The sequence below is a fragment of the Acipenser ruthenus genome, chromosome 20 (assembly GCF_902713425.1).
Source record: "Acipenser ruthenus chromosome 20, fAciRut3.2 maternal haplotype, whole genome shotgun sequence".
Classification (NCBI taxonomy): domain Eukaryota; kingdom Metazoa; phylum Chordata; class Actinopteri; order Acipenseriformes; family Acipenseridae; genus Acipenser; species Acipenser ruthenus.
This window is the reverse complement of record NC_081208.1, coordinates 29,120,867-29,140,623: the sequence shown is the minus strand read 5'-3', so window position 1 is coordinate 29,140,623 and position 19,757 is coordinate 29,120,867. Positions and strand designations below refer to the sequence as shown.

Below are 19,757 nucleotides of genomic sequence, written 5' to 3'. Positions count from 1 at the left end.
ATAATGATGGGATAGAAAACACTTTCAGAAGCTGTTTGTGTTTTCTTTTTTTATACACGTTTCTATAGCATCACTCGCTATACTTTGAACCTCTCAGAGCTCAACCAGCTCATTTTATACAGAGGAGGCAGGTGAGCAGCCGGGTTCATCAATTTGTAAGTATTGTTTGTTTGTTCTTTTGGTTGTACAACTTTTTTTTTTTTAAAACAGATTCCCAGAAATCATTAATCAGTGAAGGTGTTCCCTCTCCACATACATATTCGTTACATACAAACTTCAAAGTAAATCAGGTATTTAAATTCGTATCTTAGTTATAATATAGCATTATGGCTTACAAACAAGCAACCAATTGAGCATTTGATAATTTAGTAACGAATTTAGTCAAGTTTTCTTTTTCTTTCTGTGTGTGTGTTTTCCCCCTGTTTATTGGAATTATTGAAATAGACATATGTGTAGACATTGGTGTCATGTTACACACATATTGTATCGTACACTATATACCGGTAGGCTGTGTGATTAACATGCCTATGTCAAGTGAAAGCGTGTTTGAAAACAAACAGTGGAGGTACTTCTAGGCTTTTGTAACTACACTCACTTGTATGTGTTTGTGATGATCTCCTATTCCTCTTCTATTTAAACCTGAAGGCATCGCGGTATTGAGCCTATCTATTTATTTCACTTTATTTCATCTGTGGATGGTGTCATGATTATGTCAGAATAGAATGCTCAGGTTACAAAGCTCCTAGTTTCATTTGAGATCAACTCACTTTCCCAAATGTTTCACAAAACGATCTGCTAAACGCCTTTTAGTTTCCCCGATGTACCATATGTTGCATTTCTGGTAGATAAGGCAGTATAGTATATACTGTCCCTTTTTGCAGGTACCTGTAAAAGCTTCATGGATGTTGAATGACGATTTAGTGCCGCTGATCTGTGTTCGGGTGTTACTGTATTTCCAGGGAGTATGTATCGTGGTCTGTACAGAAGAGAAGTACAGTTAAATTAATGTATTATCAAAGTTTAAAGTTCGCGACGTTTAGGACAATATGAAAGCAGTGTAGTCCGTGTTAATTGATGAACGTCATGAACTTTGATCATAAATCAGTTGATGTACATTTTAAACTGCACTTCTCTTTTTATGTATTTACATATTTTATTTACAGCTATCGAGAAAAAGACATTTACTTGAAAAAGTTAGAATTAATTGTAGAATGTTGTGGCATCAATACGATGAAGATACAAAATGTTAGGTAATGACGTGTTGTAGTTTCTTGTTCTGCTATTATTATGTCACAAATTAAGATTGTCTCCTAAAATGTCTTGTCAACAGGTTATTCAGTGCGGGCGACCCTGTCCAGCCTTGCTGTTGCTGCTGCTGTACAGTTAACCGAATTAAACAGAGCAGCGCTAATCGTATTGAGCGAGCAGGAGCTCCTCCTCCATCGCGCCATTCCCGTGAGAGGAAAGCCCTTGTCGGTCTCTGCTGCAAGAGTCTGTGTCCTGCCTCAGTTCTAATCTCCCATCTGACCCTGACATAACCAGTGTAATAATAGACGGTACGACGAATTAAACACTACACCATCAGCAGTCGCCATGGCTTCCGGCAATGAATGCAGGTAAGATAAGAGAAAGACGAAATAATAAGAACCATATTCCTGAGGGACAGCAGCGTTCCGTTTCAAACAAATCGTCTCCGGGTTTAACCGATTGGAGCACGGTTATTACTAGCCTTTTTAAGCTATGGCTTCAATCAGACAATCCACAATGGTGAACAAAATGTAAAAGCAGACGTACGTAGTGTATAGGTTAGTCATGAGATAGCATAAAACACATGAGCTGTGGCAGGGAGGGTTTGCAGAAATACATGCAGTGCAGCTACGGACCGCGTACAATTACACGAGCTGATCCGATTATTCACGGGGAAAAGCCATTCTTTTTTTCTAGGATATCAGTACAGACATATTCGGCAGTAAATGTCGATATATTTTTTGAACAGTGCCCAAACAAAGTTTTAAAATGCCACGACAAGACAAGGTGCATTATTTTGATGATTACTATCGAAACTAACAACTGTTGCTATGCTATGCTCAGAAAAAGGAAAAAAGAAAACTGAAAAAACAATGCCTGTGCAGTGCCAGGGAGTCGCGTCAGCTAGCCTTTGTTTTTGTTCAGTGAAAGCTTTGGCGTTTTCTTTATTGCCAGTGCCCTCCTCCTAACCGCGGCATCAAAGGGAAGTGATGAGCACACAGAACTGTTGTCAGGACCCTGGACAGCGGTGGCTGGGCGCCAGAGACTGGCTTTGTGTACGATTCCGGTTACAGGCCGTTCGGTGTTTGCCATGCAGATTGATTGCTGTGGTAATAGGCGACTGTCTTTAACTGTGACAAAAAAAGTCTTTGAAATCACCTCATTCCCCACATGCTAATACTATATATTGAACACTACAGTAGTATACTTACCCCCGGATTAGGCTGAACACTACGCTGGCATCCATAGTATTGTAGGAAGTTAAACAACATATTGAATGTGCAATTGGAGAATTTCTTATAACGTATAACGTTTCTAAAATTCACAAACACAAAGGTATTTCACGATATTGCTTGTTGCATACAAAATTAAATATTAATCAGATTAGGGTTAGGATTAGGTTCTCTCTCAAAAAAAAGTGTCAGTTTTACCATATCTGCTACCACTGTAAAATATGAATATAATGGTTTCATTTTAGGAAGTGACCACGTCATTCAGGGTTCTATTTATAATGTAATGGTTAATTGGAAGACTGATAAGATATGTATAGGGGCTGTCCCTTTTCCCAAACCAGAGCTTTAAAACGCCATTAAAGTTTAAGATGAATCTATTATAAGTATTCTAGCTACAAATCTCTATATAAAGTGCTAAATAAGCCAATTTGTGCTTAGTATATACTTATAAATACAATGTGTTGCATTTTTAATAGTCTTAAAAAGCTTTTTTTGCCAGGGATCCAGTGCAAATAAATGCACTGAGCCATGTTTACAATATACTGCATCAGTAAATGTGCACTTTAAGAAGATTTTCAACAGTCAAATGAGAGCAAGTGTATAGACTTTGGTGCTGTAAGTAAAAATGTACTGAAATCATAATAACTCGCATCACCTCACCTCCAGCCACGGGCAGTCAATGAGCACATGTGCATTCTGGATGTCCCCTTGTTTATGAATCTAGAAACGCTGCTGCAGATCCCTTCCAGAGGATGGGGAAGGGAGGCGTGTCAATACATTTTAATTGATAGATCTCAAAACCATTTCTATATTCTCTGACCTGCACACTACGCAACAATTTATTCCTTTAATTATGCACTTACTTGGTCCCGAGATATTACTTCTGGTGTTTTATTTTTAAGTGGATGAGTCTTTAAAATGCACTTCCCCCCATGTGGTAGACAGAGAGCATTGCATCTCATTTCACATAATCCTGCTGCTTCAGAGGGGAACACTTTCTCCAAGCTCAGAGACAGCTGTCTGCCTGACCTGGCACACACAGTGCAATGTCTAGGACACCTGTGAGAGACCACTGTTTGATTTGAAGGGTAGAATCACACAGACAGATTGAACCCCCAACACTTAGTATTGTGTGATGCAGCAGAAGACTGTAGAGGAAGGGTAACGATAGATAGTAAGATAGATACAGAACTGTGATGCAAAGCGTGCAGTTTGTTTTTAAATGGCACAATTGGTAGGCACTAGCTCTGTCATGTACACTGGTTGCTAGGATACTGTGAATTCCTGCATTTCCCAAATGAATGGAAAGCAGGGTGTTGACTGATGTGGTCTTTGGACTGTGTTTCTTTTTTTGTTTGTTTTACTCGGAGACACATGAATCATTATTCCAGTACACACTTCCCTGAAGGTCATAATTCCAGGATCAGCCGTCTGAGTCACTGAGGCCTTTTACCCTTACTGAAAAATAAACTCAATGGGAAACCACAGTGTCTTTGATATTTTCTAAGATGGTGGCCAACGGTCAAAAAATACCCAAGATTCCGTTCCTTTAGTGCAGTCCTGCTTGAGAGCATGTGTGGCTTCATTGATTCAAGTTCATTCACTTTCATGGTGCCTGTACAAAGCATTAAAGCAAATTGAATTGAACACTGAAAGATATGGCAGGTTGAGACACTAAATTATAGTCACCGATGTTATTGACATCTCCTTTACCAGAGCACGCACACAGAGATGATCCTCATGATCGCGCAATAAGCAGAATGGTTTAAACCTTTATAGAAAATCGAGAGTTTATTAGATTATATCCAAATGCAATTCAAAACATTTATAGGAGACTGTGAGTATATGATAACAGTTTGATGAAGATTGGTGCAAAACCAAGGCAGTTATCACGTTCACCATGTGGAGTGTGACAGACAGACGGACGGACAGACGGATGGACTGGCACAATCAGCACATAAAAGTCTCCATTTTTTGAATGAGAACCCTAAACATTGAAAATGTGTTAAAGTAAAAAGAATATATAATAATCTCTATCATTTCCCAGCCCATCCACTAAGATTGGTCACATTGTTCTTGATGTGCTGGAGACAATTCTGTTACCTCGCTACACTGATAATGATTTAATACACTCCTGAATATTTTTTCCAAAGAAACACTAAGCTTGTTTGTTTTGTTTTTTTGCTTATCCTGCTTTGTCTCAAGCCTTGTTAAACTCCTCTTGTGTTTGTCACTGGGATTTCTAATGGATCCCCAACGCATCCCTCTCCTTTCATCTCTTCAAAACCAACAATGTGGGTTTAGCATGATTTCACATTGTTTGTTTGTTTGTTGTATGTAAGTTGTTGGTTAACACTGTTGATATTTTGTTCCCCATTCATGACTTATATAATAACAACAGCTGGAATATGAGCTGTAGAGGAGAAGTCTTTTTTATTTCTACCTCATTATTCCCTGTCTGTATTGTCTTGATGTACACATCAAGATAGTATAGATGGAGTACCGCATCAATACGCATATTTCTTTCTCTCTCCATTTCAGCTATGCCTTTGAGGATTACAAAGAGACAGCTGACTGGCTTCTGGCACAGACTGAGCTGCGTCCGAAGGTGGCTGTTATCTGTGGCTCCGGTCTGGGAGCCTTTGCTGAGCTGCTTGAGAACCAGACTGCCATCCCCTACAAGGACATCCCCCACTTCCCACAGAGCACAGGTACTGCAAGCCTGCCTCCCCATCCCATCCCATCCCCTGCTTCCCACAGAGCACAGGTACTGCAAGCCTGCCCCCCCATCCCATCCCATCCCCTGCTTCCCACAGAGCACAGGTACTGCAAGCCTGCCTCCCCATCCCATCCCATCCCCTGCTTCCCACAGAGCACAGGTACTGCAAGCCTGCCCCCCCATCCCATCCCATCCCCCACAGAGCACAGGTACTGCAAGCCTGCCTCCCCATCCCATCCCATCCCCTGCTTCCCACAGAGCACAGGTACTGCAAACCTGCCTCCCCATCCCATCCCATCCCCTGCTTCCCACAGAGCACAGGTACTGCAAGCCTGCCTCCCCATCCCATCCCATCCCCTGCTTCCCACAGAGCACAGGTACTGCAAGCCTGCCTCCCCATCCCATCCCCTGCTTCCCACAGAGCACAGGTACTGCAAGCCTGCCTCCCCATCCCATCCCATCCCCTGCTTCCCACAGAGCACAGGTACTGCAAGCCTGCCTCCCCATCCCATCCCATCCCCTGCTTCCCACAGAGCACAGGTACTGCAAGCCTGCCCCCCCATCCCATCCCATCCCCTGCTTCCCACAGAGCACAGGTACTGCAAGCCTGCCTCTCCATCCCATCCCATCCCCTGCTTCCCACAGAGCACAGGTACTGCAAGCCTGCCTCTCCATCCCATCCAAGACCTGTGCCAAGGTTCAACTACATGTTATTGGTAAATAAAAATCCCCCCCCCCCCCCCATCTTAGATGTTAGTTCATTGGAACTGTTCCATATTTCCATATTTCCATGACTGTATTTACTAGTTAAATTCACCTTCCTCCTGCACCAAGGCGTGTTGGTTTTTATCCTAGTGAAGGAGGCAGGTTTGTATTCTTTGCAAGGGCTTTCCATATGTAAATAAATAAATAAATAAATATCCCTCTAGATTTCTGAAACATCTCCAAAAACATTGTTCTAATAGCAGTGCTGGGAGTACTCAATCTTTTAAAACACTTTTTGATTTTGCCTGTACAGTTGTCAATAATATAGTTTTTTTATGAAACATTTGTTTTTAAAACTGTCACATGATTCCCCCTGATTAATGAACTGAGCCAGCGGTTGCCACGTTCATTGTGGTTGTCTGTAATTCTGTTTGGATGGAACAGCAGGTGTCTGTCTATATATGGGTGTAGCAGTGGGTACTTGCACACTTCATTCTTCACTAGAGATACATGCACAGTACATCAGAAATCATTCCTTAGTGTAGCTGCAGTGAAATCCAGTCTGCTCAAAGGGGTTTGCACGTTCTCCTACAAAACATCTGCCTTTATTACTGATCTCTGCCACAGGGATTAATCCCATTGATGAAGAAGTGCTTCTGACAGGCCTTTTTCAGGCACCCTGATAGGACACCCAAGCACATGGTCTCCTAGATATACTGCTGAGTTCTGTATTTGTATTTCAGTATTGGAAAGCGGGTTACTCAGCTGGATAATAGAACTGGACTCTCTTAGCGGAGTCTATAGGACCCAGTGGACACTTATCAAAGCTGGCATCGCATACAGTCTGCATCATCAGGTCTCAAGACACCCTATCAACTCAAACAAGTACAAAAAATACATCCCTGTTTGCAGAGCTCTTTCGGCTTGTTACAGTGACATCAGCACTAATGCTGTGGGTGGGAGCTGGTGTGATGAAAGCTGACCATCATATGCTCCTGGAAGCTCGTGGCGTTGCGGTTGGTTGCACTCACGATACACGTCCAATCAGAGCACAGAACAGAGCTGTGTTAGTCGAGGTTCATGCAGAGTAATAAAACCCCAGCATGTGGCATCGTTTACCGCAGCTACATCAGTTTAACAAGATGTTTGACACAATTTGGCCCCAGATTCAGTCGCACAAGCAAAGCATCTAATGAGTCAGACAGCGGGCTTTCATCATCTTTCATTTGTACATTTTAACACTTGTCTATTTAGAAGCTTGCACTGATAAATATTTGTGTAGCCTGCAACAGTGGCTCACTCGCCTGAGTGTCATTAAACAAGGTGCAAAGTGATGCCGAGACACACAGCTGGTTTTGAGGTGGGTCCCACCTGGCAGCTTGTAAAGGAAGATGGAACCCAATGGCCTCCAGTGCTGTTTGTTCTTTTACCTTTTTTATTGTTTTCCAGGACCCCCTTGTAAGTGCCTCAGTCTCAATGGGTAAATCTCCTGGTTAAATACATAAATAAATACATACAAAGGTAACAGAGGAATAAACCTGCTATTTAAATGGCATTTGTAGCTATGTGTCCTTTTCAAAGGATTTGTTTTCTTTTAGTGCAGGGTCATGCTGGGAGACTGGTCTTTGGGGAGTTCGATGGAAAGCCTTGTGTGTGTATGCAAGGAAGATTCCATTTCTATGAGGGCTACCACATCAGCAAGGTACGGAAATTCAAAACAAAAACACATCTTACGTCTTTGCTAGAACACTAGAATACATATAATACTAGTCTAAGAATCAAGATCTGTTTTATGCCAAGTGGTCTTTAGCTTGAAACCTCATCGCCTGAAGCAAAATGTAAAATGACATACATTTCAGTATGAGGAGCTACTAGGGTTACAAGGCAGGCTGGGTTGAATTTAGGCAATTAAGTAGTTATCCTGAACTGCAAATAATGAATAGTATTTGAACTGGTCCAACTTACAGGTAAAATAAATCTCTTCCTTGCCTCAAATGCTTCCCAGATTACTCAAAGCATTCGTTCATCCTCGATCCATTTTGTAAGTCAAATGCATGCATTCGGGTGTTAGACTTCCACGCACTGTTATTCCGCTTTACCATTCCACAAGCTCAGTTAATATTGTGTCTGGATCACGCCAATTTACAAGGCAGCCCTATTAAACTCACCCAGCCCCTCGGAGAACCTTCCCAGAACCAAGGCCATGCTCTGATATTTTGCTCAGTCAGTGTATCACCGCTGTTTAGTCATGCTATTGTTGTTTTATGTAAATGTTGCTGCTCACCAATTGGGGATCCTTTAGTATTCGTAATCAAAACATCTCAACGTGCTCCCCTGTTAAACAAGACTCGGATAACTATAGAAATGAATAGTGTGGTTCCTTCGCAGGTCACCTTTCCAGTGCGGGTGTTCCACCTCCTGGGGGTGCAGACTCTCATTGTCACCAATGCCGCTGGGGGACTGAACCAGGATTATAAAGTGGGGGACATCATGTTCATCAAGGACCACCTCAATATTCCAGGCATGGCTGGACTCAACCCCCTGGGTGGACTCAATGAGGAGCGGTAGGGAGTTTCTCATAGGCTGCTCAGTGTAACTTTACCCAGGCATGAAGGTGCCCTCTAAGCCTGGGCTTGTCAGAGAGGATCATCAATTAAACTCATCCAAAACTATTCAACACACAGTGGTCCAATATGTAGTAAAAGATATTGAGAAAGATTTCCAGTTTGCAAAAGAAAGTACACTCTCAACCTGATTAGAGGTAGCCACCGAACACTTAGAAACACATTATAAGTCATTCAATCTCAATTTAAAACCAGACGAAACCTTGATGTTAACGCACATAATCTGTTTATTTCAAACCTGCTGTGGTTTCAAATGCTTTTTCATTGACAGTCTGAGTGTGAGATCTGCACTCTCAGCGACATCATAAAAGGTTCCAATGGGGATGTGGCTTATAATCTACGTTTAATACAGTGTCATCAACAGTTGAAACTAGAAACACATTACCACACTGAAGCCGGAGAGAGACGGTGTACCAGATATGTTTAATTTCATAAGAAGTCGACCCCAAGCTATGTTAGTGTATTTCACTGTGTTGCCAAACCTCCACATTCTGTTACTGTGAATTCTTTCCTGTGTTCAGGTTTGGCGTGAGATTTCCATGCATGTCTGATGCCTACGACAAAGACATCTGCAGCATCGCCATGGAAACTGCCAAGGAGCTGGGCTACGCTCCTTTCATCCAGCAGGGGGTGTACACCATGGTAGCTGGACCTTCGTACGAGACGATTGCAGAATGCAACATGCTCCGAATGCTGGGGGCAGATGCTGTTGGTGAGTAAGGATGGTCAGGACTGCACTTACTAGGATTGGTGACATCGTTAGCTATAGTGATGTAGTTACACCACTGGCCTCCTGAATCCCTGCACATTATTAGGTGCAATAATCTGCCAGTATAGTACAGCACTCTTTATTTCACTACCTGACTTGCATATCAAAGGGTTATTCAAGGGCTCTTATATAGTGAAATATAGTGCTATAGTACACTTTACTTTCAACGTGAACAAATAGAGGCATGCTCATACCCTGAATTGCCTTTAAGAAGTATTTATTTATCAGGTATTCAATAAATCTATTAATTAACGTGTTGATTTCAAAACAAGAAAAGCTGCCCTTCCCTCATGTTTACAATTGAGTATCAGTCAATGGCAATTCACTTTCACATTGAGTGTTTTAAAAGCCAATTGGACGAGTATTTTCCTCTCACCCGGGGCGCTGATGTTTTTACTGGTGTACCGAGGATGTAAACTGACTTTTCGTTGTCAGTTTCGGCCTCGACCAATGGCTTACAAACTTTATTGGGCCTATTTTAACCATGATACTGTATGTTGTGTATTTCACACACTGGCCTGGGATGTCTGTGGTTTAACCCTCTGCGCCTCCCTCCCTCTCCTCTCTCTCCTCCCTCTCCTCCCTCTCCTCTCTCAGGCATGAGCACCATTCCGGAGGTGATCCTGGCCAGGCACTGTGGGCTGCGTGTGTTCGGCCTGTCCCTTATCACCAACAAGGTTGTGAAGGACTACGACAGCCACGAGAAGGCCAACCACGAAGAGGTCCTCAGGACGTCCCAGCACCGGGCAGAGAACTTGCAGAATCTGGTCAGCTGCCTCGTGGCCAAGATAGGGTAGATACAAATAACCATGCTCCGAACCCCATGGAACAAGACCCGCTGGATAGGCCAACATCAGAGGTCCATCTGGGATCTCGTCTATAAATATAGTCTAATAGCTCTCATTTCAAACTTTTCAGCTAAAAGCCTTTCTTACTCAGATCTGTCTGAACTGAAACACCAAACAGTTAATTCCACATCTTGCAAGATCTCAGAGAAGTTTGTCACTGTGGCCTTGGTTCTGGATCTCGATACCAAGGAGCATATCCATCCTCTGCAGATGCAGTGGGAACATGGGCAGGCAGTCAGTCAATATCCAGGCTGGGCTTGAACCTGTATCCTGAAACAATAGGGCTAGTAACCTTTGAGCTTCCATGTCTAGAGGACACTCGATGACTGGTCTATCTTAAATACAGTCACAAGTGGGCCATATACATATACATATACATATATATATATATATATATATATATATATATATATATATATATATATATAAATGACCAGGTATTGAAGATATTTTTGATTTATCCTATTTTAACGGTTTTGTTTTATTTTTAGTTATCGTTGTCAGTGACATGACAAGGTTATGAGTATTAGCCTTTTAAAATGTTTGGAAGTTCCCATGGATCGGCTGTGTTTTTTTTCCTAATCAGATGGTTTTTAATACATTACGCATTCACACGCAAACTGTAGCAGCCCAAACATCATCCGGCAGGTGTTTAATAATCAAGTTGTATCTGTGATTGCCCTTACTAAATTGCTCTGAACATGGGGGAGTGGGCTAGTCTAAGAGAGATATTCAGTATCTTTGTACTGTATCAATACTAAAAGCAATGATTGAACACCATTTCAGTCGTAACCTCTGCTACCCCATCTAGGTGTAACCTAGGGAACCCGTAAATGAACATACTTTACATACTCAAAGCAAATACAAATGCATTAGCAGCAAATTGGCATCCGTATTAAAATCAGTGGAAAATGCACAGCTCAGTTTCTTCACAGCAGCACAGGATTACTCTTCACAATTTAGTTTCCAATGCACTTGAGTCCAAAGTGCTATTCTTGTTATTTTTCAAACAGTCCTCACTAAGACAAAAGTGCCTGTCCATTTAACAATTCCTAAGTCAAGAAAAATCCATCTGCATGCATTCTCACATTATACATTGCACACAGTACATAGAGAAATAGCAATCATTTATCACGTGGTACAATCACTATTGTATAAACTGCAGCCACATGTGAAAACCTGTTAAAAATATTAAGAATACCAGAAATATAGAGTATGAAGCACTGCAATATCTATTCTTGTTATGGTAGTTTTTGGAAGTTATTTGGAAGTTATTTTTGCTTATAATGCTACTCAGTCATTCAGATGTTTAGTTAAAAAGTTAAGATTAGCTTTGAGTCAAACAAACTCCAGTCATTAAACTCCCAGTCATTAAACTCCAGTCATGAAACTCCAGTCATTAAACTCCAGTCATTAAACTCCCAGTCATGAAACTCCAGTCATTAAACTCCCAGTCATGAAACTCCAGTCATGAAACTCCAGTCATGAAACTCCAGTCTTAACCAGTTATTAACTAATTTGCACTTGATTTAATTACTTCTAACAAATCCTGTAGGACTGTAAACTTACTTATCAGAAGAGAGACACTAAAAAAATAGTTATTTATTAACAAAGTAATATAAAAAATATCTAGAAGTATTGAATACATGTTTGTGTTGTTGTTTGTTTCGAACAAGGTTGTTTAAAGAGTGTTAGTGTGTAGCGTTCTTCTGCTATGTACCAGTGCTGAATGTAACAAAACACTGAAACATCTAAAGATTACTAAATCTAATAATAATAAAAATTATAATACTCAGATGGCTCTGCTGTGTATTAATTGTTACTTTTTTTCTGGTCAAATTAAATGAACTTTTTAGCTGCCATGTGTATGTACTGTTCCTGCAAAAACATTATAATTCTGAAACAGCTACACTTCCATTACCTCCTGTGGAACCCTGCAAGAGGAGAGCTAATCATCCCAATAGGAGCTGCCAAGAGATTTCAGAGTCCTTTCAATAAAGAACCTGCTGCCCCCAACGACCTTTCTCACCCAGCCCTCCCTCAGCCATGAGGATGTTTTGCCTGTCAGCCGCAGAGAGGAGTTGAAGCTCCATCAGCACTTGCAGAGGAGGTAGCGAGGCTGCGGGTCACAAACCTGGCCACTCACCTTCCATCATCCTGATCTCTCTGACAAAGGAGGGTTCGTTAGGCTAATGAATGGGAAGCACATTATAGTAATGATCAAGCGAGTTAACCAGGGACAGGGGATGGAGAAAAACTGTGAAAGAATCAGGTTAACTTTGGAGATATATATATATATATATATATATATATATATATATATATATATATATATATATATATATATATATATTGTTTACATAAATGTACCAATACAGCTTGTTTGTATACAGTACATCTGTTTATATGCACAGTAGCGTATAGCGTATCCACATGGCCTGGTTACAAGTCCAGCTTTCTAGGATGTAAGGTTTGAGAAATGGTTGCAGTTGATTGATTTGGCAAGCGATTAGATACTGTTACATTATCTAAGCATCCCACCCGAGGGTGGGCATTAAATTCACATTCATCACACCCTACCACATTCTGTATTTTTTATAATCTCTGGTGAGTAATTTTCTTTTCCATCTGAGAAGTGAGGGTAGACAGCAACCATGTGAGGTACATTTGGAAATCCTCTCAGTTTGGCAACTCGCACTGGGGTCGCACTCTGTTACTGAGAGTAATTAAACAGTATAGCTAATTTTAACGTGACAGAATTTCCAACTGACACAAACTATCTGATGCAAAGAAAATTCAGATGGCTGTATCACCTCAATATCCACAGCGTGGTTCTTTTGATTTAGAAAGGGGGGTCTGTCCCATTCAAGATTCCTAATGGGTTTGAAAAGTCTATCAATGTAATCTTTGGTGAAAGCAAGCATGGTGAAGATGCAGCAAAAAATGCTGTGTTTTAGTGTGACATGCGTTTAATGAACACAAAGTTACTGAAGCTGTGTCGTCGTTAGGTCTGTTTAAAACCTTTTTTTTTTTATCTGTCTTCATCTGCTATTCACTTTTAGAATACATTTTTTTTTGGTTACAGTCTTTCTTTAATTAATTATTAGATTTAAATAGATATCAATAAATGAAGTTACCATGGCATCAAAAGCCTGTAAGAACCTCCACTGTTTGTTTTCAAACACACTTTCACTTGACAAAGGCGTGTTAAGCGCACTGAAACGTTGGGAAGTTGGGTCTTTTGATGAATATCTAAATATATAATTTGTAGGGCGTTTTAAAGAACTCCCTGGTCGTTGCTATATAGCCTGTTTATCCAGGAGGGTGTTTGGGCAGCTTGTATTAACAGCCCATCTGCTCTTTATAATAACCCATCACCTGCTTTTGCCAGCCTGATCCAGCCCAGATTATTTGTTTAATATCGTCTTCCCTAATTTGCTTAGTATTACTTTGCCTCTAGCTTTGGTTAGAAAGCTGCTGCCTGATTTTCATATGATTTGAAAGTCTAAAGATACAAAATCTGATCAGATTGACCTTCAATGTGAGTGTGCGTGTTGATTTTGTCCCCTAAACATAAAATGTATTCTGTACAGAAACAAACATTGAAAACCAATTATGTAGGCAATGATTTCAAAAACAAGCTGCAGTAAAGACCACCTGTGGGTAATATAGGTTTTCTGCAGAGTATATTAATTAGCTGAATCTTTTGTTAAGAAACTGTAAACAGAATTGTTTCTGGGGTTTTTTGTGTTCAATTTAAATACTGACGATATATGGTTATGTTTTTTTCCCTTTTTAAGGATCTGGAGTTTAATTAAAAAAAAAGCTAGCTACAACATGTTCTGTATCCAATCTGATTCAGATTTCAATCAAAGCAGTCATTCTGTGGCAGTGCTAAGTGCCATGTTATTGGCACGGCACTGTTTCATTAAACTCCAGTGCATATCATATGCAGTCTTATTATCCCAGTCTCAGAATAGTAGTACCTAATAAAATAACATTAAGGAATGTTTATATATATATATATATATATATATATATATATATATATATATATATATATATATATATATATATATATACACGACAAGCAAAACTATCTGACCAGAAGTCAATTTCAGATTGAATTAGATTTGCTGTGCTATATATAACAGATGCAGATGCTATTATAACAGATGCTATTATATACCAGAATGCAATTTCAAAAATGATCCAACACAAAAAAAAAAAAAAAAAAAAGTTTAAAGGTCACAAATCATATAAATATAGATGGATTTACTCAGAAAATCAAACATGCATGTCTGTATTCTTCTATATAATGAAGTTACCCCTTCATAAATATTAATATTAAAAATCAAGATAGATTTTAACTGGCTTTCACCAATAGCGCCCTGTCACTGGAGCTAATGCAATATCCACGAAAATGAACGCAGACAGAGAGAGACGCATGAGAAAGAGCCAAATAAACCAGTGTTGTATTGTATTGTGCTGCAGGGCGATGATTTATTTATTAATTAAAACATTACAAAAATGATATGCGCCTACAAGGGAATCAGACCAGGGTCAGGAGGAACATTGCAATAGATTGCTATTAATTATGAATAAGAAACAGCAATTTCTAACACATAATTGCATGCATTTTTTATGAATACCATTGTATTTTGTTGTATTTTTATCTGAGTGCTTCTTAGTCCTTAGTTCTTAATCAGTACTGTGTCTATCTAGAGCTCAGATACATTGAGTGCTGCCTGTAGAACCCTAACTGCGTGGTGTTCTTTAACCCTTTGCATGGCGACCTCATATGGGGACGGATAAAGTCTTTATATGAGGGCATATGGAAATCCCAATGCTTGATGGCCTTATATGAGGATAACATTTATTTTCCCATATAAAGCAATGAAAAAAAAAAGAAAACATTTTCAATTAAAAATATATTTGTGTCCAAAGAATATATAAATTATAATATTTCATGCACAAATAGGTTAATTAACTCATGCAGACAGTCTCGTTTTCTATCCTATTTGTGTAATATTCCATCCATCGTTGTTTTCACCTCTGCTTGTTTCTGAATGAGGGAATCCCTTTGCCGTGCACACATTCTAGATGCTACTGAATGAAACTGGAAAAGACATCCTCCCCTGCACCATCTCTGTTTCTCCCTTTCATTATTTATACATTCCCCCAGCAACCCACGCACTGAAGAGCAGGGAATGACATAAAACATTCACGCTGTCTGCCTTGACAGCCAAGAAAAAACAGAAAGACAAAACCTTGAGGGAAACCTTTCTAGGGTCCTTGTGTTTTCAAACAAACCCGTATGTGTGCCCTAAAGAGAAAAAAACAGAAAAACTCAAATGAGTTCAATTTCCAGAGGGTCCCCAATAAACATATTTGATTTATTTGTTTAAATATTTGAATGGGTAGGATCAGTCCTGCTGAGATGGAAATATCCGGGCCAGGGGTTTGCCATCAGGCTCAGTAAAAACAAACTTACTGAGAAGAATTCATGCACAGACATCTAGAGAGGATGGAGACTAGAGAGTTGAAATAGACGAGATGAACCATTTCTATATGTCACATTAATATAAAGTGGCACCCATCACGCTTTATTAAGAGAATGAAATGTAGGCATGTTTATGAATATATTCATACAGCAAATAGTATAATCTATAAACCATGACTCATAAGCCATTCATAAATGTCACATTAATATGTCTCCAAGAAGTGTTTTGAATTAATTGCTTTATTAACATATACAGCATATTTAGTTTCCCCATGCTTTTCCCACACGTATGATAGTCTACCTTGGCTTGTCATGTTTCTAACATGCTGTACCATACCCTGCTGGGCTTTACAATGCTTCCATTGTGCTTTATTACCCTTTGCTGTGATACTTGATTACACGTAACTAGGCATGCACTTACAGGTATGCTAATAGGTCCTTTTCAGCTGTATACATGTATGTCAACTTCAAATCTTGTTCAACATCTGATTTGGCAGATATTTGCCATGGAAGTTCATTTCAGCACAAAACTACAGGTCCAGTTCACTAGGTGCTGTGTGAGTGTTTTAATGATGGTTTATTATTACCACATCCTAAAAAAAACCTCCTAATGTTTATTAATCACAATGTGTCTTAAGTACTCCAAAGCGTATAGCTGTCAGGCAATGCTAGTTGAAATCCCAATGGAATCTACCCTTGTAATGAGGGAACGGCGTAGGAAGGGGGCAGTCTTGAGGTCCTGAAGGAGAAGCAAATTGCATTCCCAGACTGCACCTGTAGTTCATTTCTGTCATAATGTAATGTAAGGTTACATGTACTGTAATGTTCCGAGTTTGTCTTTTTGTGCTACTTCTAAGATTTCCAGCCTACAGGAATCCTCTGTGAAAGAAGGATGTGAACTTGTATTCGCATTAGAAACGCCTTGAGGGCTATGCCCATGTGTAATCCACAGCACAATAGGTTTAGAGGGTTTTAAACATTCCCCATTGTATATTATCACCTACTGTGCCATCACCTCTCGCATGTGGTCTACTGCCTTTATAGTGTTTATATAAAATAAGTAATGTAATACCCATCCCTGTTGATTAAATAACTTGAACGACTGCAGCTTCCCATAGTAGGGTTCAAATCCATGTTTTCAGCTTGTCAGTTACATTTTCACAAATGCTGAGCACGCACACACAGACACACACACACAAGAAATATATTGATAGCTGGCCATCGGCTCATAGCTCTGTATAACTGGGTAAGGGCACCTCCAGAAGAGTTATCAAGCGCTATACAAAAATACAATCAGCACCAGTTCGTAATGAAAAAAGAAACTGTTAACGTTATATGACTGCGTAACACAGGTCAACCGTAGCTGTTTTAAATGTAGCTCTTTTTTTTTTCAGCTGCAGTAGTTTGTCTGTCTGTAAGTCATTTTACATTGGGTTCTAATGTAGTGGGACTTCACTACAAGACAACCCAAATATCATGATTACAGTAATGTGAGCAGCTCTACTTTCTGAACCACTGCAGTGTACCCCCCCCCCCCCACCCCAGCCCCCTATAGATCTGAAATATCATTTCCCAGGTCACGCGTTTTTCAATTTCAGATTTATAAGGTGTGAATGTGGAAACTGAGTTGGGCCCCAGTGACTGCGGTGAGGGCAATGACTCGTGAAAAATAAAAAGAAAGCAGCATGCCTTCACTTAAAACAATTTATTATACCGCCACCACCACCCCCCCTCCTCCTCTCCCCCCCTCCTCCTCCTCTCCCCCCCTCCTCCTCCTCTCCCCCCTCCTCCTCTCCCCCCCTCCTCCTCGGGTCTCCCTGCATTACAAACAGCTGGTTCCATTTGCATTCAGAAAACTCCATCCATTATGTCATCTCTTTTTTACTTCTTCTTTCTTCTTCATCATTAATCGAAGGCGTGGAACAAGCAACGGGCTGCCGTTGATGGAAAGCTTTTCTGGAAATTGTCTCATAAATGCATTTCTGGTCGGGGAATAAATCAGATGGCAGGCAGACAGGCATTAAAAACCCTGCTGCCAGTCCTGTGTTGAGGTTGGGTCAGACCGGGTTCCACACTGCTCAGGGGCTGGCAGGGCTGAGGCTGCTGCATGTTCGCTTCTGGGATGAGAAGGCAGCTCAGTCCCAAAGCCTGTGTTAAAGAAAGCCCTGACCTTCTAATGCATGAATGTTAAAGACCACCCTCCAATCCAGAAGTGGAGCGGTGCAGAAAGAGAGGACACTGAGAAGGTCTGCAAGGTGCAGCTCGGAGAGAGACAGGCACATGACTCTGAGAAGTATGAAATATGAGCAGGAGGATCTTATAATTGGTCTTCTGGGTCTCTGTTAGGACAACATTGCATTTACTTAGTTTCCTATCTCTATCACTCCTCCATCAGTTATTACGGAATTCAATTAATGCGCTTTGAAAGTTTTTCTCTATCTGACCCAACTTGTACTGCAGTACCATGTGTCTTGCTTACAGCACTCTGCATGGTGCTGGGGGCAGGCTGTTTCCTGAGGAATGGGTAGAGGCTCTTCTGCTCACTGTTAGAAATTTTACTTGCCAACTCCACAATAATCAGATGTCAGTCGTCTCAGTTGCAAATGGAAGCTGTTTGGGGCTCCTGCCTGAGCACGTCAGGTTTCATAGGCAAATGTTTCAACTCAAGAGATGATGATGTGACTTGCCAAGAAAGGTGGGAGGGGGAGTTAAGAACAAAACAAGTTTAAATAAATACAAAGAAAAGAAAAACACAGTCCTTGAAAAGAAAGAAATGTAATATTGAAAGGAAAAGCGATCAGCCATTAATCCCATCCAAGTCCCTGAAATCAATGGTCCATCGATCACAGTGCTGCAGATAGCCTCTGAAATCAATGACCCATTGATCATAGTGCTGCAGATGCACCCATCCTAAATACACCATACAAAAAAAAGGAAATAGATTTGGACACGTTTGATGAGTGATGGCTTTCCAATATTCTGAAAATGATACCTCAGCATCCTTTTCTGGCACTTGGTTCCAGGGTCAAGTACAGGGTGCTGATTCACACCACACTGCTCACAATCCTCCTATAGTGTCGTATAGTGTCCTCTAGGGCTCTGAAGACCTCCAAGCTCAGGGAGACACTTGTCAGGGTCTTTACACCCAGTGCAATGTGTTGCTTTTTTGTGCAAATCAAATCAAACTTACAAAACTGAACTTGGAAGATTAGTTTAAGGACTCAGATGTGTTCCTCTGTTGCTTTTTACTTGTTCTGGAACATTAACAGTTTTCTTCTTTCGTTGCACTTTGGTATGAAGATCAATCTGCTGCTGGTGCCCTTCCCCTTGCAGTGCTGTGACTGCAGCAAACTCCGGGGTGTATGTCCTGTTTGTGTGAAGAATCAACACCAACACCACCTCAGAAAGGAAGCAGGCCCTGTGAGTGGCTGGATGAGGGATCTCTGAAGCACGTGCTGCACATGGTGAACTTGTACGAGGGTATTTCTAAAGGGAAAACCAACACCTCTTGAGATGACTCTCAGTTCACACACACACCACACACACACACAGCATGCACTTGTGCACACACACACACACAGCATGCACCCGTGCACACACACACGCGCACACACACACACACACCACACACACACACGCACACAGTATGCACGTGCACACAGACGCATACACACACACACCACACACACACACACACAGCATGCATGCGCACACACACACACACACACGGACACACACACACGGACACACACACACACACACACACGCACACTCACACATGCTTATGCCTCACAACCCATAGACCATGATTACTATGGTAATTCCGTGACAGAGAGTGTTTAATGTCATTCTTCAGCAGCCTTCCCTTTGGGAGGGCTCCACTTGAGCGTCTCTGTATTAAGATTTCAAACTGCCTCAGGTTTCCTTCTCAGGCAAACAGCAGCCATCAGGGCAAAGAGAGATTTCTCCAGGAAAGAACAGAACCACTCTGAATTAGATCATTACAACTGGGGTACAATCACACACATCCCTTCTCTATACTGTTATGCAGTCGTCCAGTATAACCTCATTTGTACAGTAGAATGAGGCTAACACTTACTGCAGAGTGA

The 19,757-nt window shown here is 40.9% G+C and overlaps 1 protein-coding gene across 1 annotated transcript; it reads left to right on the top strand.

Annotated features, from left to right (window-relative positions):
- The first annotated feature begins 1,398 nt into the window (after positions 1–1,398).
- pnp6 (purine nucleoside phosphorylase 6) lies at positions 1,399–11,940 on the top strand. The gene is made up of 6 exons (XM_034041781.3): positions 1,399–1,616; positions 5,022–5,191; positions 7,503–7,606; positions 8,293–8,468; positions 9,050–9,240; positions 9,895–11,940. Exons 1-6 carry the CDS (start codon positions 1,594–1,596, stop codon positions 10,092–10,094), a joined length of 864 nt encoding a protein of 287 aa, XP_033897672.3. The 5' UTR covers positions 1,399–1,593; the 3' UTR covers positions 10,095–11,940.
- The last annotated feature ends 7,817 nt before the right edge of the window (positions 11,941–19,757 follow it).

What these genes read in the sequence shown, in the direction of transcription:
- pnp6 (XM_034041781.3), top strand. Translation starts at nt 1,594, where the DNA reads ATGGCTTCCGGCAATGAATGCAG. An exon ending in GCTTCCGGCAATGAATGCAG is followed by an intron (nt 1,617 to 5,021) that starts GTAAGATAAGAG and finishes TCTCCATTTCAG; the next exon opens with CTATGCCTTTGAGGATTACA. An exon ending in CCACTTCCCACAGAGCACAG is followed by an intron (nt 5,192 to 7,502) that starts GTACTGCAAGCC and finishes GTTTTCTTTTAG; the next exon opens with TGCAGGGTCATGCTGGGAGA.